Source organism: Heterodontus francisci, chromosome 14 (assembly GCF_036365525.1).
Source record: "Heterodontus francisci isolate sHetFra1 chromosome 14, sHetFra1.hap1, whole genome shotgun sequence".
In the NCBI taxonomy this organism is placed as follows: domain Eukaryota; kingdom Metazoa; phylum Chordata; class Chondrichthyes; order Heterodontiformes; family Heterodontidae; genus Heterodontus; species Heterodontus francisci.
The window spans coordinates 64,499,815-64,525,713 of NC_090384.1; the positions used below are offsets into that span (position 1 = coordinate 64,499,815).

Genomic DNA, 25,899 nt, shown 5'->3' on the forward strand with positions numbered 1-25,899 from the left:
GCGACATTAGCAACATCTCAGTTTGCTGTCCATCACTGTATCAGGGAGGTGACAGAAGCCCTATAAAGGTGAGGGGACATCATCATCTTCTCATTGACCAGAAAGAAGCTTTGATAAGCTAGTGGTATTCCCAATGGTGCACGGTGCAATCGACTACATGCAGGTAGCCCTCCCACATGTTAAAGGCAGGGAAGCTGTACTGGAATTGCAAGGGCTACTACACCATTAACATCCAGTTGGTGTGCAACTGTGCCCAGATGATCCTCTCAATAAATGCCGACTATCCTGGCAGCAGCCATGATACATTCATCCTGCACCAGTCAGCCATACCGCCATCTTTGGACCACCATTAAGAATCAGAGGCTGGCTGCTGGGTGACAAGGGCTACCCATTCTATACCTGGTTTATGATTCCCTTCTGCCACCTGATCACGCATGGACAGTGCGTCTACAATGAGAGCCATGCAACAACCAGGATCATGGAGCATACCATTGGTGTGCTAAAACAACAAGCCTGGACCAGTCAGTAGGAGCCATCCAGGACCTGCTGGAGCACGTCTCCAAGCTTGTGGTGGTCTGTTGAGTCCTCCATAACCTCCCTTTCATGAGTGTGCATCCCTTGCCACCAGGCCTTTGGAGGCCATCTCGGGAAGAGGAGGAAGAGGCATCCAATAGCCTTTCCCTCTAGACAGGCTGTTATGATGGACACCCAGACTCCAGTTCCCGAGTTGTCTTTCCCACATCACAATTGCTCCAAAAAACCCCATCTTTCAATCCATCTTCTATGGATCAGCAGTGTCCCCTTCACCAAAACCTGAAATAAGAGCTAGCAACAGAAAACAAAATCCAAAACAACTTTATCCAACAACACTTTCAATAATATAACCAAAACTGAACTATTCCTTGTTCATTCCCTTATTATGTCTTGCGGGTGCCTTTCTCTCGCCTAGTGCTCCTATGTGGTGCTACTCTGATGGCTGCAACATGGTTGCCCAGCCTGCCCATCACAACAATCCTACACTCCTAGCTTTGCTGCAGTCCACTTGAGTCCGGTGACACCACGTGCTGTTCAAAATCATGAGGTATCTGGACAGAGTAAATAGAGAAAAACTGTTCCCACTCGTCCCACTTAAGAGGGTGCTAGAGGTAGATACAATTGGGGTTTTCAAAATTGCATTGGATAAGTATCTGAAGAGAAAAAACTTGCAAGGCTATGGGGATAAGGCAGGGGAGTGGGACCGAGAGCTGGCATGGACATGACGGGCCAAATGGCCTCCTTCTGTGTTTAACCATTTTATGATTCTATGAGAGAATGTGCAGTATTTTCATAAAAACTACTTAACTACAATATTATCCCAAGTTCAGAGCACTTTTAAATAAAATCATAGCTAAAAGGTGACATTGCAATGGGATAAAGACTTGCCCAACTGCATGATTAAGTTAATTGACAGGTCCAAACCACAGCTTTTTGATGGAATTTCATAAAGGCATTTATTCTATAGATTGAAAAAATCTTCTCAAGCAGCATGGTAGCAATTTTTCCAACTTCAGTGATAGAAATGTTGATTTGCTTGCAATCCTAATAGAATACATTCATTCACTTCAACAAAAATTTGATTTAGTTGTTAATTCCATTTTAAAAGAACAGTCCCAAGATTAAAATGGTTTCACCCATTATTGTCCAAGATTTGTTTTGTCTGACCAATTAGGCATTATTACTGCATGCATATATTTCCACATGATTTCAAGCAAAAAAGTACACTAAACTGAACACACCATATCCCAAAACAATGCTCAAACATGTCATTCAACTCCATTTAAAGGGGAATTTGTACAGGTGTTCAACCAGAGTAGGTTGGTAAATCTCCCTACAGAAGGACGGTCCCATTAATTTCACACCAGCTGGATAATTAGTCAGTCAATCAAAAAGGTGTACTCAAAGAATAAATGGATGAGGAACAATATTTGTTAATGATGCAAGAAATATTTAATGGATGCATCTAATTAAGTATATTATGTAGCATAATGAATACAATTAAAGTTTTCTTAAAAAGATGAACACAAATTTAGCTATGAAATGTTCAAGGCAAAAGACTAAATTAAGGCTGTATTTAATGTCAATTTGATTATTCAAATTATTACTCCTATCTAAAAGCATCAAATATAGATTTGCTCTAAAATCAGGTTGTTCGCTAGAGTGTGAAATGTTCAGATGTTGTCGAAAAACTTTAAATTTGCCATCTTGTTTTCCACCAGTAGGAGAAAGGCATGATATTTAGCACTGGTCAGCTTTTATACAGTGTTATGCAGTCCATTAAACATCCAAAACCGAACATATGATTTAAATCACCCCAAAACATAAACTCACTCTAGAACAAAACTATTTTTTTCCTCTTGCATTCCATCTTTATTTAAATATAAAAAGTATCACAAGTGATTATAAAACTGCAATCATATGAAAGCTGTTGGTCACAAAAAAAAATCTCATTGGGTAAAAGTGCACAAGCTTGAAGACTTTGGAACAGGTATTGGACTCGGTTAGTAACAGTGTATTCATGGAATGTTCAAATAAATAAATAAATAACAATGGACAAACAGTTTCTGCCAAATATCTGCAACGAAATAAAACTTAAAAGAAAATTTTTTTTATAAGCTTCTTCATTGGTTTTTAATAAGGCACAGGTACAAAAAATTTCCATCTGGCAGAGTTTTACCAGAAAACCAGGTTATAACCGATATGACAGAACCATTAAAATATTTATATTTTGCCCAAACATAAACTGAACTTTAAAATTATTTTATTGCAGAATATGCAGCATCTGGAACAAGGTATCACAATATGCAAAGAGTTGAGACTATAGCTGCAAAAGCAGAAGTAAAAAACCTGGTCCTGAACTACAGTTCATAGTTATGCAGGGATCATGTAACCTGTGAACTTGGGAGTTTTCATATCTGTATTTAGCATTTGTAGAATTCTCTCCATACTACCTAGAACCCTTATACAGGAAGTCTTTGTAAACCTGCAAATCAGAAGCTGAAAACAATAAGAGCAGTAATTGTATATTTCTTTGAAGTATTCTATTTAAATTATATCGGTCACCAAAATGAATCTACTCCTGTAAAAAAAATGTTTTCCAGTGCCATTACGTAAGTGCAAAAGTGCACTGTTCAACATCTAAATTTATATTGTAACAACCATACTTTAGATTTTGGAATGCAATCTACTTCAGTGTTCCAACAAATATCATTTCAATTACTACTGGCTCTCCAGATTTTGAATCATGTAAAGTTATTAAGTACAGCCATGCACCCAATTTATTGAAATGTTTTGCTGTAAGTTTATGTCAAGAATGCCAAAGTATCATTGTGCTTAACTGGTGCACTCAGTAAATCCCACTGGGTATGTGCTTATACAATGGAAAGAGACTACCCCATAAACCTATACAGAGAACTGTACAGAATTTTTAATGGATTAAATTCACATAGCAGCTCTTCTCCCTGATTTCTCCCTTGGAATTCCAGCTCTCAATATTCTCTTTTGCCCAATTTCCTCCTTTCTTTTCCAAAAGGCACTATATGGAGGTATAATTCCACAGGTGCCAGTAGATCTCTAGTATCTTATCAAGAAAAGCAATTTCGGTATGAACCCAGTGAATGTTGGACTTGTGAGAGCATCACAGTTGAGTCCAAACTTATTTTCCATCATTCACACAAGTGTGCCTTCCAGCAGCTATCACTAATCAGCAATTAAGATCAGAAACCCAACTCATTTCTTTCCCACCCCAGTTCAAGAGGCACCAAGCTCAAAGTAGCACCCCAAAATGTTGCCCTTGAAGTAAACTCACTCAACCCTGACCAAGGATCAAACTAGGGGCATTCCTGATTGCATAGCTCAGTATTTCACCACTTGATGCATTTATCCACTAAGCAATCCTGGAGATGCTCCTCACTTTATATCTCCCTTTGGAGGTTACAAAGATACTCTTCACAGATCCAGCCTCTTTCAGAGAGAAAAAAACAAGACACCCACTTTGCAGTTAAATTTACTGCTCCTGTAATTCTTTCTGGACTTCCTACTAAGATACTGGCAAAAACTCCCATGTAAAATAATCAAAAATGGGATTTGGTAGACTTTCAGAACTAGATTTGCTATATGCAAAATACAGGATATATGCAAGACTGGGACACTATTGTCCAGTCTACAGACCAATTTATGTTATTTACTATAATGAATGCCGAAGGAGTCATTATTTCTTTTTAAAAAAGTGACTTGATGTAGAAGACAATTATCTAAAATAGGCCTGAAATTTGATCAATTCATTTTCCTGCAGTTCCTTTAAAATGTGAAGAACAAACTTACACTTTTATATTAAAAAAATCTTATTTACAGTTTAAATGCTTAAAATACACACGGATCCATTAAGACCAATCTTTTCCATTTTACAGGCATATGAAAAAATATGGTACAGTAACAAAACATATGTTTCAAACAATACATTTAAGATTAATTTTCTTCATCAATACATACATTTCATTGGACAGTGTGACAAAGATTTCGAACACTTCAACAGGACTTCAAATGGACCAGAAAGATTTTTCAGCCAAACACATGCAGGGAATTACTGAACTGTAACAGTTTGCATTCACTTCACCAAACCAGTCTTGTGCTACATGCTGAAAGATCTACATACAAGCACCACTTATTGGGGCAGAATGCAGGCATAATCCTTCACTCCATTCAGTGTTCTGAGCTGTGTTGCTGGGGTCAGGAGAGGAAGAGTGAAGAAAGAGAAAAGGAACCAGTTGTTTCGTTCCCACTAAACAAATAGAGGCATTGGAAGTGTTTAGCTCACCACCTCCAAGTGCCAGCCTAATTTAGTGGTAGCACTCGCACCCAAGTCAAGTTATTGGTTCAAGCTCCACTAAGATTTGAGCATATAATCTAGGCGGGCAACTTCAGAACTGAGGGAATGTTGCACTTGAGGTGATGGCTTTCAGTTGAGATGTTAAACTGAGTTCCCATTTGCCCCCTCAGATGGATATAAAATTTGCATGACACTATTTACGGAGCAGCAGGGGAGTTCTCCTGGTGTCCTAGCTAAAATGTATCCATTAACCAACACGTCAAAAACAAATTAATTTGTCATTATCTCATATCTGTTTGCAAGAGCTTGCTGTGCAAAAATTACTGTGTATGCTTACAAAACAGTGATTACACTTCAAAAGTACTTAATTGGCTGTATAGTGCTTTGCTGTTGGACAGAAGATGTGAAAGGCACTAAGTTAGATGCTGCCTGAGCCGCTGAGTATTTCCAGCATTTTCTATTTATATATAAATCCAAGTTTTTTGTTTGCAGTAGAGGTGCTTAGAAGAGTTGGAGAGGAAAACAAGAAACCCCAATCCAAAAGCATTGTGTCTAGAATTGATTAACTTCACTGCCCCACTGGGGGGGTAGGGGGAGGGATAAAGAAGGGAAAGTAGCACGTCATCAGGAAACAAGTGAAAATGCACCTCCTTTGGATATTTAAGATTTGCCACCAATGATCCTTACTGAAATCAGTGATCATTCAAGACCTAGGGAACCCCGAGATCTGGCCACACAATGGTATTTTGGCAAAAACTAACAAAACTCGCTACCTCAACTATCCAATTTAGAAACACACACAAAGCAGCAGAATGTTTCAGCACATGGTTATGGAGTGCAAGAGCTCCCTGCTTCAACCATTTCATAAGTCCTTATGATATAGTGGCAGAGGGGAATAAGAAGAGATGTTAACCCGACCACTACCACATACAATCAAGAGGCCAGATGAAATTCAGCACTGGTTAAGGCCCGAGAATAGATCTTGCAGCCCACCCTCCTCTGAGTGAGACCATTCATGTTCTCAAATCCTCCCTTATAAAAAAAGGATACCACAATGTAGTGAGCATACTAACAGGATCAGCTTTATGATGAGGTCAAATCTACAATGATTACTAACTAGACAATTGAGTAGATGCACTGAAGACATCTTCCTGACAGTTTAGTGTCTTGTGATTGCTCTTACTGCTTTCCATCAACCGTGTAAGAAAGGCATACCTATGCTAAAATACCAGCATTTACTTGCTCAATATATAGTAAGACAAATGAAATCACTTAATAGAAATGCATTCGTTCAATTGGGGCAGGGAAGAAAAAAAAAGACTTGTCTTAAATGGAGACAAAGTTTATTTATATATTTTCTACCTTCAAATATTAGGTTAGAATTTTAGTGTTGCACCTTCAGCAATTTTTGGTTCTTCTGAGGGAAGTGGTAATCTAATGAAACAAATCAATTAAAAAGGGCACAATTGCTCGTTATTTGAGCAACTAAATGCTCAAATAATTTTAGGCACTTCAGCCATCTTCACACTGGCATTGCCAAAAAAGAAAGTTTAGTCAGCAAATAACCAGTTATATTTAACTGATAAAAATGTCTGATTAAAGCAGAGAAAGCGACATTCAAAAGACTAATTTTAAGAATTTTGCAAGGGTACAAAAAAAATTGAAGTCCAAACTGCTCACCCAACAAGATGCATTTATAGAACGTGGAATTTGTTTTGTTTGGAACATTCCTTTCAATTCATTGGAAATTCTGCTGCACCTCCCATTAGTTGTGTGGGTTTCAGGAACACGGTTGCACAGAGGATGTAGCCTCTGGTGTATCAATTTTATTTACGTGCTATGTTGTTGCAGAGTTTATTGATTATGTAAACACATGGAAAATCTTTCCAATAAACATGTTGCATTGAACTGAATCAATAGTTTGTTATGTTCTACAAAACTGAATTTTATGAGTGTGCCACAGTTCGCGGTGACGCACTCTAAGAATGGCATGCATCCCATGCAGATGCGCCGTCCCTGAACCCGCGTGATATTACATGTGGGGGCTCATTTAAATAGAGGGGGCGGAGTGAACGCCCCTGATGATGTAAGGGGGCAGCCACCGTGTCCCTAGCAACTGCGCCCGGCGCCACAGTGCAGGCACCATTTTTAAAGGGCTTTAAGCCCTTAGAAGTCATTTTAAATGTTAAAGGGACAGTATTAGAATTAGAATATTACAGCGCAGTACAGGTCCTTCGGCCCTCGATGTTGCGCCGACCTGTGAAACCATCTGACCTACACTATTCCATTTTCATCCATATGTCTATCCAATGACCACTTAAATGCCCTTAAAGTTGGCGAGTCTACTACTGTTGCAGGCAGTAGAAACTGAAGTTTCTATTAACACGTAATAAAGATATGGAGGCCCTTCCCAAAGCCCCCCAATGGTCTTCTAATTGGCCCTCATTGACAAAAAATACTTTATTCCCGACCTGAACTTTCCCCCCCAACCTTCAACCATTTGCCCGTCAACCCCTTTCCACCATTTACACAACCAATAATAATTAATTTCCCCGCTCCTCCACCCCTCCTACCCTGAACATTTTATTCCTCCCTGCTCCCCACCAGGATCTTGCCCGGAAGTCCATATGGAGGTCCGAAGGCACGCAAGCTGCATTTGGATTCAGTAAAATCAGCGTGTGATGTCCGCCGCCTGCAGTTAAATTTATTAGTATGTAATTTATATTCATTTGAATATTTAGATGAAGGGCCTTACGCCAGCTTGGGGGAGTGGCCGCACCAAGTTCCCCCGCCACCGGTAATATGCGGCTGGCCCTTCCTGACGTCGCGTGTCGAAGTGGGCCTCTCCCCACAGCATTTTACCAGCCCCCGCGCTGCGTACTGCGGCGTCAAGGGGCTGATAAAATTCAGCCCATAATGTTTGCATGTTTTCAATTTAATAAGACACAGACAGCCATGTAGACTTTAGAATTTCAAGTCTGACAAGTTAAACATCAAAAGGCTCTCAGTAACATTCGTAGCCTACAGTCCAATGAATGTAGGGAGGTTACTTCAAGGGGAGTAAACCCTAACAGAAAATTCGGAGCGGAACCCCGAAGGAGGTCATGTGTCACCTTTGGCATGTTTCCGGCAGTTCCTGCAGCCATACCGGTGCCAAACGTCATGCTCTGCACTCCTTTGGACCCCACCAGGAAGGCCGAGAGGGGGGTTTTGACGCTTGCGCAACTCACCATCTCCATACATCCGCCCAGGCATGCGCCATGGAGAGGTCACTCCATAGTCGCCTCACAGCGACCAAATCAACACGGAAGGCAGCAGTTACGGGTTATAAGTCCAGCTCAATTGGTGCAGAGATTGGGCGCCACGGGTTGCCTTTGTCGGTGGGAGAGGTCATCGCACCTCACTGGACAGCTACCACCCGCCTCAAACTGGGCAGCCCCCGGTCAGTAAGGTTCTGTCCCGCCACAGTCCACCTGCTTCAATGGGTGCTTGGAGCTCAGGGTCATTGCCCGACAAGTGGACTGTAACACCGCACCAAACAGCACGACCAAAAAAGGAAAGAAGGTACCAGCCCTTCGTTTTGCAAGCTGGAACGTCAGAACTATGTGTCCTGGCCTGTCGGAAGATCTTACACAAATCAACGATTCTCGGAAGACCGCCATCATTAACAACGAGCTCTGTAGACTCAATGTGGACACTGCAGCACTTCAGGAGACACGCATCCCTGCGAACGGATCTCTAAGAGAGCAAGACGACACCTTCTTCTGGCAGGGTAGGGATCCTGAGGAACCAAGACAGCATGGAGTGGGCTTCGCCATCAGAAACTCTTTGCTCAGCATGATAGAGCCACCCTCAAATGGCTCGGAATGCATACTGTCCATCCGACTGTTCACGGCCTCTGGTCTAGTACACCTACTCAGCATCTATGCTCCAACACTCTGCTCCCCACCTGAAGTTAAAGACCAGTTCTACGAGGAACTCCATAATATCATTAGTAACATCCCCAACACCTGTTCCTGCTGGGGGACTTTAATGCCAGGGTTGGGGCCGACCATGACTCATGGCCCTCCTGCCTTGGGCGCAATGGCATAGGTAGGATGAATGAGAATGGTCAGAGACTGCTTGAGTTGTGTACCTATCATAACCTCTGCATCACCAACTCATTCTTTCACACTAAACCCTGTCACCAGGTTTCTTGGAGGCACCCAAGATCACATTGTTGGCACCAGCTGGACCTCATCGTCACAAGGCGGGCCTCTTTAAACAGCATTCAAATCACATGCAGCTTCCACAGTGCGGACTGCGACACCGACCACTCCCTGGTGTGCAGCAAAGTTAGCCTCAAACCAAAGAAGCTGCATCACTCCAAGCAGAAGGGCTGCCCACGCATCAACACTAGCAGAATTTCTCATCCACAGCTGTTACGTAAGTTTCTAAATTCACTTGAAAAAGCCCTTCAAAACACTCCCACAGGGGATGCAGAAACCAAGTGGGCCCACATCAGAGACGCCATCTATGACTCAGCAATGACCACCTATGGCAAACGTGTGAAGCGGAATGCAGACTGGTTTCAATCTCACATTGAAGAGCTGGAACCTTACATAGCCGCTAAGCGCATTGCACTGCTGAACTACAAGAAAGCCCCCAGCGAGTTAACATCCGTAGCACTTAAAGCAGCCAGAAGCGCTGCACAAAGAACAGCCAGGCACTGCGCAAATGACTACTGGCAACACCTATGCAGTCATATTCAGCTGGCCCCTGACACTGGAAATATCAGAGGAATGTATGATGGCATTAAGAGAGCTTTTGGGCCAACCATCAAGAAGATTACCCCCCTCAAATCTAAATCAGGGGACTAAATCACTGACCAACGCAAGCAAATGGACCGCTGGGTGGAGCACTACCTAGAACTGTACTCCAGGGAAAATGTTGTCACTGAGACCGCCCTCAATGCAGCCCAGTCTCTGCCAGTCATGGATGAGCTAGACATACAGCCAACAAAATAGGAACTCAGTGATGCCATTTATTCTCCAGCCAGCAGAAAAGCCCCTGGGACGGACAGCATTACCCCTGAAATAATCAAGAGTGCCAAGCCTGCTACACTTTCAGCACTGTACGAACTGCTTTGCCTGTGCTGGGACAAGGGAGCAGTACCACAGGACATGCGCAATGCCAATATCATCACCCTCTATAAGAACAAGGGTGACCGCGGTGACTGCAACAACTACCGTGGAATCTCCCTGCTCAGCATAGTGGGGAAAGTCTTCGCTCGTGTCGCTTTAAACAGGCTCCAGAAGCTGGCTGAGCGTGTCTAACCTGAGGCACAGTGTGGCTTTCAAGCAGAGAGATCCACCATTGACATGCTGTTCTCCCTTCGTCAGATACAGGAGAAATGCCGTGAACAACAGATGCCCCCTCTTCAGACTACTAGAAAAGATTGGATGCCCACCAAATCTACTAAGTATCATCACCTCAATCCATGACAATATGAAAGGCACAATTCAGCATAGCGGCGCCTCATCAGACCCCTTTCCTATCCTGAGTGGCGCGAAACAGGGCTGTGTTCTCGCACCCACACTGTTTGGGATCTTCTTCTCCCTGCTGCTGTCGCATGCGTTCAAGTCTTCAGAAGAAAGAATTTTCCTCCACACAAGATCAGGTGGCAGGTTGTTCAACCTTGCCCGTCTAAGAGCGAAGACCAAAGTACAGAAAGTCCTCATCAGGGAACTCCTCTTTGCTGACGATGCTGCTTTAACATCTCACACTGAAGAGTGTCTGCAGAGACTCATCGACAGGATTGCGGCTGCCTGCAATGAATTTGGCCGAACCATCAGCCTCAAGAAAACGAACATCATGGGACAGGACGTCAGAAATGCCCCATCCATAAATATCGGCGACCACACTCTGGAAGAGGTTCAAGAGTTCACCTACCTAGGCTCAACTATCACCAGTAACCTGTCTCTCGATGCAGAATTCAACATGCGCATGGGAAAGGCTTCCTCTGCTATGTCCAGACTGGTCAAGAGAGTGTGGGAAAATGGCGCACTGACACAGAACACAAAAGTCCAAGTGTATCAACCCTGTGTCCTCAGTACCTTGCTCTACGGCAGCGAGGCCTGGACAACGTACGTCAGCCAACAGCGACGTCTCAATTCATTCCATCTTCGTTGCCTCCGGAGAATCCTTGGCATCAGGTGGCAGGACCGTATCTCCAACACAGAAGTCCTCGAGGCGGCCAACATCCCCAGCATATACACCCTACTAAGCCAGCGGCGCCTGAGATGGCTTGGCCATGTGAGCCCCAAGGACACATTGTATAGCGAGCTTGTCACTGGTATCAGCCCCACCGGCTGCCCTTGTCTCCGCTTTAAAGACGTCTGCAAACGTGACATGAAGTCCTGAAACATTGATCGCAAGTCGTGGAAGTCAGTTGCCAGCGATCGCCAGAGCTGGCGGGCAACCATAAAGGCGGGGCTAAAGTGTGGCGAGTCAAAAGAGACTTAGCAGTTGGCAGGAAAAAAGACAGAAGCGCAAAGAGAGAGCCAACTGTGTAACAGCCCCGACAACCAATTTTATCTGCAGCACCTTTGGAAGAGTCTGTCACTCTAGAATTGGCCTTTATAGCTACTCCAGGCGCTGCTTCACAAACCACTGACCACCTCTAGGCGCTTACCCATTGTCTCTTGAGACATGGAGGCCAAAGAAGAACTTCAAACAGGTCATTGACTGCTATAAAATGGTGCACATTTTTCGAGGAAGTTTTTAAAAATTCATTCATGGAATGTGGGCATTTATTGCCTATCCCTAATTGCCCACGAGAAGATGGTGGTGAGCTACTTCCTTGAACCGCTACAGTCCATCTGAGGCAGATACACCCACAGTGCTATTAGGAAGGGAGTTCCAGGATTTTGACCCAGTGACAGTGAAGGCGATATAGTTCCAAGTCAGGATGGTGTGTGACTTGGAGGGGAACTTGCAGGTGGTGGTGTCCCCATGCATTTGCTGCCCTTGTCCTTCTAGTTGATAGAGGTCGCAGGTTTGGAAGGTGCTGTCTAAGGAGCCTTGGTGCATTGCTGCAGTGCATCTTGTAGATGGTACACACTGCTGCCACTGTGCGTCGATGGTGGAGGGAGTGAATGTTTGTAGATGGGGTGCCAATCAAACGGGCTGCTTTGTCCTGGATGGTATCGAGCTTCTTGAGTGTTGTTGGAGCTGCACCCATCCAGACAAGTGGAGAGTATTCCATCACACTCCTGACTTGTGCCTTGTAGATGGTGGACAGGCTTTGGGGAGTCAGGAGAGTTACTCGCTGCAAGATTCCTAGCCACTGACCTGCTCTTGTAGCCACGGTATTTATATGGCTACTCCAGTTCAGTTTCTGGTCAATGGCAGCCCCTAGGATGTTGATAGTGGGGGATTCAGCGATGGTAATGCCATTGAATGTCATGGGGAAATGGTCAGATTCTGTTTTGTTGGAGATGGTCATTGCCTGGCACTTGTGTGGCACGAATGTTACTTGCCACTTATCAGCCCAAGCCTAGATATTGTCCGGGTCTTGCTGCATTTCTACACAGACTGCTTCAGTATCTGAGGAGTCGCGAATGGTGCTGAACATTGTGCAATCATCAGCGAACATCCCCACTTCTGACTTTATGACAGAAGGAAGGTCATTGATGAAGCAGTTGAAGATGGTTGGGCCTAGGACACTACCCTGAGGACCACCTGCAGTGATGTCCTGGAGCTCAGATGATTGACCTCCAACAACCCACAACTATCTTCCTTTGCGCTAGGTATGACCCCAACCAGCAGAGAGTTTTCCCCCTGATTCCCATTGACTTCAGTTTTGCTTGGGCTCCTTGATGCCATACTCGGTCAAACCCTGCCTTGATGTCAAGGGTAGTCACTCTCACCTCACCTCTTGAGTTCAGCTCTTTTGTCCATGTTTGAACCAAAGCTGTACTGAGGTCAGGAACAGAGTGGCCCTGGTGGAACCCAAACTGAGCGTCACTGAGCAGGTTATTGCTAAGCAAGTGCTGCTTGATAGCACTGTTGATGACACCTTCCATCACTTTACTGATGGGGCGGTAATTGGCCGGGTTGGACTTGTCCTGCTTTTTGTGTCCAGGACATACCTGGGCAATTTTCCACATTGCCGGGTGGATGCCAGTGTTGTAGCTGTACTGGAACAGCTTGGCTAGGGGTGCAGCAAGTTCTGGAGCACAGGTCTTCAGTACTATTGCCGGAATATTGTCAGGGCCCATAGCTTTTGCAGTATCCAGTGCCTTCAGTCGTTTCTTGGTATCACGCAGAGTGAATCGAATTGGCTGAAGTCTGGCATCAGTGATGCTGCGGACTTCAGGAGGAGGCCGAGATGGATCATCAACTCAGCACTTCTGGCTGAAGATTGTTGCAAATGCTTCAGCCTTATCTTTAAACCCTCAAGTATTCATACTTGTATTTAATCATTGTCTGATCACAATTAGGAGTATGACAGTTTTTAATTGGGATGTGGGCAAGCCTAATTTTACTCCCAACTTAAATTTAATACTTTGGACAATTGTATTCGACCAGAGAGAGCCAGCATGCATTTGTAAAGAGTAGGCCATGCCTGATGAACCTGACTGAATTTTTTGAAGAGGTGACTGAAGTAGAAATGTCTATGGAGCTTATTTATCTGGACTTCCAGAACACATTCGATTAAGTCCCTCATTAAGAAACTGTTAGCTAAAGTTGAAGCTCATGGAATTGAAGACAAATTAGTGACTTGGTTAAGAAATTGGCTGAGCGGAAGGGACTCGAATTGGCAGGATGCAACTAGTGATGTTCTGCAAGGATCTGTGTTGGGGCCTCAACTATTCACCGTATTTATAAATTACTTAGATGACAGGATAGAAAGCCACATGTCCATGTATGCCAGTGACAAAGATAGGCATCATTGTAAGCAGTGAAGATGGAAGCATAAAATGACAGAGATATTAATAGATTAAGAAAATGGGCAAAACTGTGGCAAATGGATTTCAATGTAAATAAATGTGAGGTCATCCACTTTGGACCTAAAAGGGATATAATGGTACTTTATAATGTTGAAAAGCTAGAAACAGTGGAGGTCCAAAGAAATGTGAGGGTCCAAGTACATAAATCATTAAAATGTCATGGAGAGGTACAGAAAGTAATCAATCAAAAAGGCTAATGGAATGTTGGTCTGTATCTAGAGGACCAAAGTACAAGTGGGTAGAAGTTATGCTACAGCTACATAAAGCCTGGTTAAAATACACCTGCGGTACTGTGAGGATTTCTGGGCACCACACCTTAGGAAGGAAATATTGGCCTTTGAGAGAGCACAGTGTAGATTTACCAAAATGATACCTGGGTTTCAAGGGTTAAATTATGAGGACCGATTACACATCCAAGGGTTACATTCCCTGGAATTTAGAAGGTTAAGGGGTGATCTGATTGAAGTATTTAAGGGGGTAGGAGGGTGGGGGGAAGAGAGAGAGAGGGGGGGGGGGGGAAGAGAGAGAGAGAGAGAGAGAGAGAGAGAGAGAGAGAGAGAGAGAGAAACTATTTCTGCTGGTTGGAGAATATAAGACTAAGGACGTACTCTAAAAATTAGAGCCAGGCTTTTCAGGAGTGAAATTAGGAAACATTTATACATGCAAGGGGTGGTAGAAGTTTGGAACTCTCTTCTGCAAACAGTAGTTGACACTACAACAATTTTTAATTTAAAATCTGAGACTGATAAATTTATTAACCAAAGGTATTAAGGAATATGGGACAAAGGCAGGTATATGGAGTTAGGTAACAGATTAGACATCTCATTGAGTGGCAGAACAGGCTCAAGGAGCTAAATGGCCTACTCCTGTTCCTATGATAAGAATCTAAGCACATTGGGCTGAACACTTCAGTACTGCCAGTAGTCCCACACTGACAAGATGCTTCTGCCTCACCCAAATACTGCTATCAGAGTCCTAAAGTCTACCCAGTGCCAAACAAGGCCCCACTCCACACTTTACTGATGCCAACCTTGTTCAGCAGAAGCTTAAAGAATTACCATTTAAAAACATGAGATTGAGAAACAGACACAACTACATGAGCACGCAATACAACCCCACAGTCAGACAACCACCACGAAATGATAGAAGATAGTCAAGGAAAACAAAGCAGAGTCCCCAGCATAAGTTCAAAACCTGGCTTCCAACACATGTAAATGGTAAATATTATGCAAGTTCACAGTTGAAAGTAACCTAAAACTTGCAATATTCAAATTGAGAAGGAAAAGAAAACATTTCAAAGCAATAGAATGCAGAAAGGGTTAATGGATAGGGGAGTAATAAATTAAAGGAAATCAAAAAATGAAGCCAAGGGAAAATAACTTCTAAAGTTAGCCATGAAACTAAACAGTGCTTTGGTTAACTGATATAGATTACTTATTCTGAACCAAATTCACGTTGACGCATAGCAAAAACAATTATGTCCACATGGAAATTTACTCCAGTTCTTCCCTTGCTCCAAGAAAATAACAATGTCCTATATTGAGTGAAATTTCCCCCTTTTAAATTCACTAACAACTCACTCAAGACATTAAAAATGGCCCTATAGTATGTAATTTTATCTGATAAAAATCTCCCTCCTCCCTATTGTTGGATAATGTGATAAATGTCATTTGCTAATCAGCTAAAGGACAATCTGACAGCAGGATGAGTACAAAGTTACTTATTTCACAATGACTTCACTCTAAAAAGCAATTTAATTTGATTTGATTATGGAATCAAAAAAATATTGGAGCGAATGTCTCAAAACACTTCCCAATTTGCCAGTGAACTAAGGGACAATAAACAAGTTTCCACTGCTTGTATTGCGCTAACCAAAAAAAGTTGCTATTGCACATCCCAGAACAATTCTGCAACCCTTGTTATTGAGAACTTGGGATATTCTGTAGGTTCAGCCAAAGTCACAGGGGAGGGGTGGAAAGAGGAATAGTAGAAATTAATGAACAACAGTATAGTCCATTTGGTAACAGGAAATCTAATTACAAGATAGAAATGATATATGTTTCAAGACAGAATTTCAACAATTTAAACAACTGCTTAAACATAAAACTTATCTATTTATATAAAAAAATTACAGCAATAAAATTCAATCCATCAAAGTATTCAATGTCTGGAGGTCTCAAAGAAAACTAAATGAATCATTGGCATACTTTTAAAAAAATGCAAGAACAGTGGAAATATATCAAACTGAGATAACTGTTTCAAGCAATCATAGACCAAGAAAAAATTCTCTTCAGTGATTTGGCTTTTTGACAAAATGAGACCAAATACTTTTCCAAAAATAGATGTCTGCCACTGGAGACAAAAGGATGTAAATACAGGTGAAATGACCTGAGACGAACTTCAACTTCCGGCTGTTACAGTGCACATTACCAATTTCCTTTAATAGCCTGTAGTGGTGTTTCTGCCAGTGTTGCAGATTCAGAGTCCTTTTTTGTGCTACAACAAGGCTTAAAAAGACGTGGATCAATCAGCACCTCACCAAAACGGCCCTTGTAGATAATGCCACAGCAAACCTTTTGCCTGTATTATAGAAGAAAATAAAAATGAAACATTTGCAGCTTGAACACTGAGTTTTATGTTTCATATTCATGCCATCACTAAGACTGCCTATTTCCACCTTTGTAACATCACCCAATTTCATCCTTGTCTCAGCTCATCTACTACTGAAACCCTCATAGCTTTGTTACCTCTAGTCATGACTATTCCAACACACTCCTGGTTGGTCACTCACATTCTACTCTCCATAAACTTGAGGTTATCCAAAACTCTGCTGCCCATGTCTTAACTCCCTCCAAGTTCGATTCCCCTATCACCCTTGTGCTCGCTGACCTACATTGGCTCCCGGTCAAGCAAGATTTTAAAATTCTCATTCTCAAATCCCTCCATGGCCTTGCCCCTCCCTATCTCCAATTTCCCCCAGCACCACAACCCTCCTCTAATTCTGGCCGCTTGTGCATCCCTGATTTTAATCCCTCCTCCATTAATGGCCACACCTTCAGTTGCCTAGACCCCTCCTTACATATATCTGCCTCGCTTTCCTCCTTTAAGACACTCCTTAAAACCTAACTCTTTGACCCAGCTTTGGTCATTTGACCCAATATCTCCTTTTGTGGCTCAGTGTCATACGTTGTTTTATAATGCTCCTGTAAAGCACCTTGGAATTATTTTAATATTTGTTCATGGGATACGGGTGTTGCTGGCTAGGCTAGCATTTACTGCCCATCCCCAATTGCCCTTGAATTGAGTGACTTGGTAGGCCATTTAAGAGTCAACCATCTAGGCCAGACCAGGTAAGGACAACAGATTTCCTTCCCTGAAGGACAATAGTGAACCAGATGGGTTTTTACAACAATTGACAATGGTTTCATAGTCACCATTAGACTATCTCTTTAACTCCAGATTTATTAATTGAGTTCAAATTTCACCATCTGCGATGGTGGGATTCAAATCCATGTCCCCAGAGCACTAGCCTGGCCTCTCCATTGCTAGTCCAGTGACATTACCAATACTCCACTGTCTCCCCGTATTACATTAAAGGCACTATATAAATATAAGTTGTTGTTGAGCTCCAATTTGCCATTTGACTAACTAGCTACGGATTTCCATTGTAATGTTCAACAGTTAGCAATCTCAAGTAAGCGCATATTGAAATAAATCCACTTTTACTACTTGGAACAGTTCCAAAGAAGGGTCACTGACCCGAAACGTTAACTCTGCTTCTCTTTCCACAGATGCTGCCAGACCTGCTGAGTGGTTCCAGCATTTCTTGTTTTTATTTCAGATTTCCAGCATCCGCAGTATTTTGCTTTTACTACTTGGAGATTGTTTATGTTTCTACACAACAGCAGTTTCATTTGTAAGTTCAGTTGAAGCATCGTAGATGCACCAGCCTACATTGTCTTAGTGTCCTTAGAACCGCATGCCGTGGCAGTTTGCCGATCAGCCCTTAGCACATTTTATACCTGCTGACATCCACTGTAATATTGAACAGTGTGTGCACACAATATCACTTGCTCATTAAGAATGTTTTCTGTAGGTGCATTTACACTGTAGCTACCAGTCTGAGAGCCACTTGCATACACTGCTTGATTTACAATATAAATGAGTGTTTGTATGTGCATGGGTGTGGGGGGGAAGGGAGTGAAAGAGAAAAATAGAAAATAAATTAATTATGTATATACAAAACACACACACACCAGTCCGCATGGACTTGATGGGCCAAATGGCTTCCTTCTGTGCCATAATAACTCTATGACCTCAGCTACAGAGAAGGTAGATTTTGCTTTTCATTGAATCAATGGCTTAAAACCATTGCAAGCATATTTCAACCACCCCAAACAAAATCAGATCATTTTGTTTAGGGTCCGGTAAATAAAACACATTTGTAAACACTCAATTCTGACAATGTACCATTTAAGCACTCAAAAAAGATTAACCCAAACCATGCAGCATTTGTTTGAATTCCAAAGTTAGATTTGAATCGATATTCTTTTTAACTCAAGCATTTTTGTTAGGTTGAGTCTATCAAGGGATATAGGGTTGAGGTACAGATCAGCCATGATTCAACTGATTGGCATTACAGGATTGAGGGGCTGAATGGCCTATTTCTGCTCCTACAGATCACTCTGAAAATCCTGGGCAGTGTGTAAATTCTGCTAGAGGCTAGTCCTCTAGCGATCACAGAAAATCCAAATATTGATTAGTATGGTACCAGAAACAGTTGCCACCCATCAATATATATTTTCAAGTATATTTTTGGCATCTGAAGGGCTAAGTAAGATGTCAGTACTAACAACACTGCAGGAAAAAAGCTATATTTTGACTTGAAATTTTTTCTCATTTGCTTCCACTGCCTGTCACCACCCCCACTCTGCCACCACCTCAGAAAAATTAAAATTTGGCAGACAATTCTCTGCAGAAGGAGGACAACTATCACTATATTATTGCAGGAAAATTTTCACACAGAATATTCCTAACACCATAGAGGTGAAAATTTTAACCTAAAAGATCTGAAGCACAAATAAGTGACCAGTTGTGACTGGTCATGACATGCAATGCATTATAGATGTGTAACAGATGAAAACATGTAATTAGATAAAGACAATTCCTCAAAAACAAATTTTGCATCATTGCTGGCAAGATATTTTTAAATAAACTGTGCACCAAGATGAATTGATTAAAGTAATCAAAACAATAAGCTCACCTCTTCCAATAAGTCAGATCAAGGAATGAGAAGACAGGTTCTAAGGAAAGACTTTTCTGTGTTTCTGTATCTGAGCCTTCATCAGACTGGTTGCTGTGGCTCGGTGATTGGGAAGGAGAAATACTAGATGTTGTGCTATGCGCATCTGAATCTGTGCAATAAAGAACATGCAAATAATTTGATGCTGCCAGAGTTTACAGATGTAGGTCACATAAAAAGTACAAGCAAGAGCAAAAAACATCAAAGAATAAATTAAATATCACAAGATATCCAGGAGGATTTAGGTGAAAACTCTACAGTCGCACATATACATTTCAGTCATAATTTACTTTATCAGCATATGTGGGTGGGAATATATTCTATGTATTATCGTGGTCTACATTTTGAAACAAGATTTCCTTGAAGAAGGAAGATAAAAAGAAAAACAACTTTATATTAAAGACAAGATTTTTTAGGGATGGAAAGGGAAGTGTAGTGGGCCTCTCTCAGTTATTCCCAAATCTCTCACTGTCTAGGTCAGAGAAATAGCCAGAGAACAAAACAGGCAGAATTTCCACAGGTAACTGAGGACTCTGTGCCATATGCGATTCAGTTTTAAACCATAACTTCCAAAAAAAACCTCAATTTTTAAAATGGTGCAATTATAAAAGCAGATGCCACAGGTGGTTTACAATTCACTACACATCACGCTATATGATTGTTTGATTTTTCAATTCTGACACAGAGGAAGTATCACTGTTATTTCAAACACAAGGGTCCAGCAGCCAACTAAGGCAGATATACTCAAGGAGAACTTCTGCATTTGAATTAAAATGGAAAATGCTGGAAATACTCAGCAGGTCAGGCAGCATCTGTGGAGAAAGAAGCAGAGTTAACATTTCAGGTCTGTGATCTTTCATTAGAACACACTTGCCATTACTGCCAGATTTAATTTTCTTAGGTGTGTTCGGATGAAAGAAAGGTCATTGACCTGAAACGTTAACTCTGCTTCTCTCTCCACAGATGCAGTCTGACCTGCTGAGTACTTCCAGCACTTTCTGTTTTTATTGCAGATTTCCAGTATCTGCAGTATTTTGCTTTTATTTCTGCATTTGAATAATCCTTTAAGAGACAGAACCATGGACATACACACATTCCTATTTCAAATACGGCATTTTTAATTGGTAAGTCAAAAGTCATGCATTATCTTTCAAAACATTCAAATTAGGTTGGGGGACAGCACATACATAAAGCAGTCACTAGCAACTAATAGCCACAAAAAGCCTTACTCTGTCGCTTCAGCTTTTGTTGGAGTCTCCTCAATTTGTTTTTCTTTTTGCCATCACTGCCAGATTTAATTTTCTTAGGTTTTACAAGTGTTTTAAGACCTGGACCAGCTCGTGCATCGACCACCTGAGACGGGAACAAAAAATCGTTGCTTGCAGATATTAAATAAATTGATTAGGTCCTGCTTCAACAGGTTAAAAAAAACTGAAAAGTAGATCTGTCCAACTAGCATGCCAGTAGCAACCACAGAAATATTTAGATTTCACATGTATCACTTCACTAATAACATGTAGTTGCGTAAAGCTTTCCTGCTATTAGGCAGCATAGCTTAGGCTTTGCAACCCATATGACAGCACGTCCAAATTACAGGGTCACAGGACACAAGCACATACATTAGTGCACTCACACAGCATCACAGTGCTATTGGACAACTGCTCTCCTGCAATTTATAGTCCCATGGTGCTTTTCTGGCCCGGTCAGCTCTCTTCAACCATACAAAAATGGAAAGCTATTTCACTGAATGACCCATCAGTAACCAGATAAATTCAAACACCAAAGCGTAATGAATTCCGCTTTAGGTGAGGGACGGTTTCAAATCCAAATGCTCTGACCATCAAAACCACTAAAATACATATGAAGCACATGACAGTTTACTGGCATAAAATATTCTCTATAATTAAAATTCTACAACTAAACTAAAAAGTCATACATATAACATAAATGAAAATCTTTAGGTTGTCCTAAAAGCATTTTACAAGTCACAAGAGCCAATTACTGTCTCACAAGGAAAGGTGACGTTATGAATACTCCTGATGCACAGGAATTAACTCCTCTTCAGATAAGACAAAAAATGGCATAAGGAGAATGTATCACAGTCCATGTCAAGTACTTGGATATTTGTTAATATGTAGATTCTTAGAGGTATCTGGCTCACACTTACATGACTCCAGTTCTTTTTGGATCCAACAGGAAGTTTCTTCCATCTCTTCACCAAAAGAACACATGCATTACAGATATCTCCTGCACGTGCCTCTATCAAACTGTATGAAAGCAAAGAAACACATTTTAATTTACACACTTGCTACCTACTTTTAAGAACTACATTATATGTTAAATAAGGGGCCCACCGTTATCTGGTGCAGTGTTTTTGGTACTGGTTTTTTCAAATTAAAAAAGCTATTAGTTGCACGAGATTAAATGTGTCCATTTAAAAATAATGAACTTCCAACAGCTGTTCCATCTACAATGAACACTTCTGCAACACCTAGCACACATTTCTACACTAAGATAGCTAGCTTTCATTGTCTTTCATTCGTTCTGATCCTTTAACAGCTCTTTGAAAGTTCATGTCAAAATATATTTTTCAGCACATCCCAACCCTCAATGTTTACAAAAGATTTTCCCCAGTTAAATGCTATCCCACAATATAGCCTCTAGCAAAAGGAAACAGTTTTAAGTCCCAAGCACAGCTGAGAGAGTCAAGTGTGGCTTATGTGAAATGAAAAGGACCCTAGTTGAACAGCAAAAGGTACCATAAAACATCCAATACCAAGATTCTCTGGCCATGTGAGGACTGACATAGGAACATAGGAGCAGGAGTAGGCCATTCAGCCCATTAAGCCTGCTTCGCCATTCAATTAGATCATGGCTAATCACAACTTTCATTTTCACTTCTTTTACAAAGGTATGTTGAACCCACTAGATAGTTCTTGTATTATTCTAAACATGTTCCAATTATGTGGCACACAAAACTTCTAATTTCATTGTCATAGTTGAAAGTCTCAGCGACAGCTGCTCAGTTCTGTTAAAGCCACTCCTGTTAACAGCCCCTAATTAATTATCTTCTCTCGAGTTGAGTCTCCCCGCATTGAGCACCATCTATGCCCACAAGGAGTGGAATTCCGTTCCCAGTTATCCACTAACCACTCCCTTAACTACTAATAGCACTACAATGGCCCAGGGGCAAAACAGAATTTTCCTCGGTGCCTATGAAGAATACGCTCCATTAAGAATGGTACTGTATCTTTTCGTAGTGTTCATGTGAAAATTCCAAGACTTTGGGGATCAGGTTAATTTCAGGCCCTATCCACTTCTTGACTGAATTTTTATTGACAACTATTCAAATCTATTTCAAGCGTCTGATTATTGAAGCGAACACTGCAAAATGTTTTTCTATATGTGGGATCGGTTGGCTTCGATTAGATTTCAGTCCTGCCCATCTTCATAATTGTTAATTGCCCCATTAACAGGTTTCCGATTAGGTCTCCTTGGCCAGATAGTACTGAAATTTTAAAGTATCATAAACAGTGCGCCAGTTATTTTAAAAGCCTACGATGTTTGATTTCTGCAACGACAATTAAGGAAGTGGACTCAAGGACTCAATAGCGAAAGCTCTTCCGCAACTGGCTACTAAATGCAATGTGGGTGATCGGGGGGTGGGGGGAGACAGAGAAAAGGAGAAACACTTTTCGCCTCTTACCCAAAACAAAGTTTAAAGCTTTCCTCATATCGTCTGCTGTCAGTGAAACGGGAGCTGGAAGATTTGGTTTTGCAAATACAACAACCTTCCAAGCTCCGATAGATTTTGGATTTATGGAAACCGAACATCGTCTTTCACCGTTCTGTTTAAAACAAAACACAATGTCAATCCATGCGGATTCGACTTTTCAAAAAAATGTAACATTATGAAGTCAGCCCCCGTTATCAGTGTACACGTTTAGTGGTCCCAAGTTTTACTGTACTCATGTTAGAGGTTTTTAGACAACGAAGTAACATGTTTGCTATAACTATTTAGGTATAGCACTGGTTTTAAGTTTCACATCAGTGTGTGAAATCAGATTTCTTCACAGTTCACAACATGACTTAACAGTAAAAGGTAGTAAGTAGATTTTAGCCAACGGCCCCTACTTCAGCATGTGAGCGGACGTGCAAAAAAATTAAAATCGTTCATGAATTCTCAACACTTCTATTTTGCAACAGGAAAAAAAAAATCACTACAATCGGAAAGGACACAGTTTAGTTCGTCCCCATATACAAACCTTGCGACATCACATGCTCGGTGCAAAGTGACCTATTTTTACACAATGTGTCCAAATGGCAACAGCCAGACACAACAGAACAGCCGACAACTCCAACACAAAGACATAATAAAAGCAAAATACTGCAGATGCTGAAAATCTGAAATAAAAATCCTCTCCACAGATGCTGCCAGACCTGCTGAGTATTTCCTGCATTTCTTGTTTTTATTCCATCACAAAGACATCCTGGCTGCTCCAGATGAATGTCAGAGACCGGAATTAAAATCATCCAACTACATTAATTCTGATCGCCCTTACCGACAATAACGATCACCGTTATCTAACAATGATACCAGGCACACTGGCTGGGATTCGCCTTGATTTGTGCCATCGTGTTGCTCGCCTCAATGCAGTCAGAACAAGGGCCACACACGTTTGCGCTCTCTCTCCATTGAGCGTGGTGCGCTCTGCCCTCGCAGAAAAATGACCGAAAAGCGGTATTTCTTGAAAGCGAGCAACACAATCGGGTTATATCAACATCCAGAAGAAAAAAAGACGCATTTAATATAATTCTGTACCTGCGGTCTCGGACCATAAAAATAGCACCAACACGTTGTGATGAATGGATTCGAAACAATAAACTTCAGACCGTACCAAATGCAGACCGACTTGGTAAACAGTCGGCAGAAGCCGATGTTTCTGAAGTTAGTTTTGCCGATGGGACAATGTGGATCTCCGCCACAATGTAACGCGTGCGGATATCCGAGTGCCTGCAACGCAACAGCCTGGAAACTGAAAGTTGTGGCGTTCACTGCAGACACATTGTAGACTTTCTGTGAAATAGCAGCATTTCCCTCCCCTCCCCCTCATGTTCAACGGGTCGTCAACGCCATCAGTGCGGAGACCACAGATAAAAGTCTCAACCATTTTTTTGAAAAAAAACATTTAAACCGACTGCGGCAACTCTGCAAACCCTTCTCACATTCGCTCGCAATATTTAGTTTAAAAATACATACATGATTTATGATTTACCTCTCGCTGTCACTGCTTTGTATCCAAGACGCCTCAGTGCAGTGACCCACGAAAATGGGAGGTACTCTTTGAGACAGTATTAACACAGAATTACAGGGAGGAATGCAGTGAGAAAGAGAACTCAGACTCTTGATATTATATTAATAGACAATATTTTGAGCTTCCTTAGCGACAGTGGCCCCGAAAGGGAGAAAAATAATCAAACCACCCACACGCGCTCCTATTGCGTCTCAATTTAAATACCTTTCCTTTTTCCCTCCCAACGTGGAATATACACTTATTTTAAATTTACAAAAATGTAAAGTTAGACCATGCACAACTCCACAGCACCAAAGTGCAGTTTATAATTTTAAGTACAATATTATGTTTCCGAAAAGGAAAACTTGTAAATATTTGAAAACAAAGCAAGTGTACTCACCAAGCAAACTAAACGTCGGTAAACCTCGTTGTCATCCTACGACTGGATTGAGCATGTTTACTACTCATTCAGCATATAGCTGTAATTTAGCATACTATTTACATATGAAAGCATTCATTATCATAAGGCACCCTTCGCCATTTATGGGCATCGGTCCCCGGTCTCTGCAATGGAGCATATTGGGATTTGCAGTCTGTTGTAGGTGAGATTCCTGGGGTAAAAACACAAACCGCGCCAAATGTCTAAACTCCAAATACCAGCGCTGCCCGGGGGGGGGTGGAATCTGAAATGTCATGGCGTAAAATGGTGATAATCTCTTTCTTTGCCTTCATAAAACTGATTATTGTTACTGATTATTAGTGTTGTTAAAACGAGGTGTCATGTTGCGGATTAGTTTGTGAACTGCAAAGGACTCCCCATGATTTTTTCGTTCATGATTGTTTTCCATGCCCATGACCCGACGTAACAGCACGCAAGCTACGTGCACGTTTAAAGGTAGACTTGTGTAAAACATCAGATCGCTGTAAATTTGTGCGCTTCTGGCAAATATGAACCGTGCAGAGAGTATTTTAGATCTGAATTTAAGTGAAATTATTTGAAAGCTTTGAATCTTGTTCTGCATTTACACAACAATGTGGTTGTAAAAATGGAAAAGTTTCTCCATCGTGTGTTGTGTTCCAATGCTTTTCAAAACAAAGAAAACGTGTCGTTGGGAACAGTTGCTGAGCGAAAATGCACCACTGTAAACCGTCAGTTTAAAATTCTAAAAAGCGTGCATTTAAAAAGGTAACAGTCCGAACTTCTTCGAGGTTTTCTTTCGTGAACACATTTTTATAAAAAAAAACAGCCACACATTCTACAGCGGATGTGCATTTAGAGTATGAAATATTTAAATACAGTTTAGATTCAAGTCAAGGTTGCGATGGTTTTTTATGTATAAAAATGGGTTTACGAAAGAAAACCTCGAAGTAGTTCGGACTGTTAACTTTTTAAATAAATTCCGAGATGTTTTGAACGATTAAATAAGCGTGATATTCTGCACAAAC

The 25,899-nt window shown here is 41.5% G+C and overlaps 1 protein-coding gene across 3 annotated transcripts; it reads right to left on the bottom strand.

The window, feature by feature from the left end:
• Positions 1 to 2,118: 2,118 nt before the first annotated feature.
• sinhcafl (SIN3-HDAC complex associated factor, like) lies at positions 2,119 to 24,914 on the bottom strand. 3 transcript variants are annotated; one of them, XM_068046363.1, is made up of 6 exons: positions 24,854 to 24,914; positions 22,866 to 23,007; positions 21,327 to 21,426; positions 20,389 to 20,512; positions 19,121 to 19,271; positions 2,119 to 16,437 (listed from the first exon to the last, which is right to left on the bottom strand). In XM_068046363.1, exons 2-6 carry the CDS (start codon positions 22,991 to 22,993, stop codon positions 16,284 to 16,286), a joined length of 657 nt encoding a protein of 218 aa, XP_067902464.1. In that variant the 5' UTR covers positions 22,994 to 23,007; positions 24,854 to 24,914; the 3' UTR covers positions 2,119 to 16,283. The 3 variants fall into 3 exon arrangements, with proteins under 3 accessions (XP_067902464.1, XP_067902466.1, XP_067902465.1); XM_068046365.1 differs by lacking the exon at positions 24,854 to 24,914 and adding an exon at positions 24,420 to 24,470; XM_068046364.1 differs by lacking the exon at positions 24,854 to 24,914 and adding an exon at positions 23,982 to 24,223.
• Positions 24,915 to 25,899: the final 985 nt, after the last annotated feature.

Bases quoted from the DNA above. Each gene is read 5' to 3' on its own strand.
- sinhcafl (XM_068046363.1), bottom strand. From the start codon at position 22,993: ATGTTCGGTTTCCATAAATCCAAAATCTATCGGAGCTTGGAAGGTTGT. The intron at 21,427-22,865 runs GTAAGAGGCGAA...GCTTTCATACAG, and splicing joins AGCTTTAAACTTTGTTTTGG to TTTGATAGAGGCACGTGCAG. The intron at 20,513-21,326 runs GTAAGTGTGAGC...TTCCCGTCTCAG, and splicing joins CCAAAAAGAACTGGAGTCAT to GTGGTCGATGCACGAGCTGG.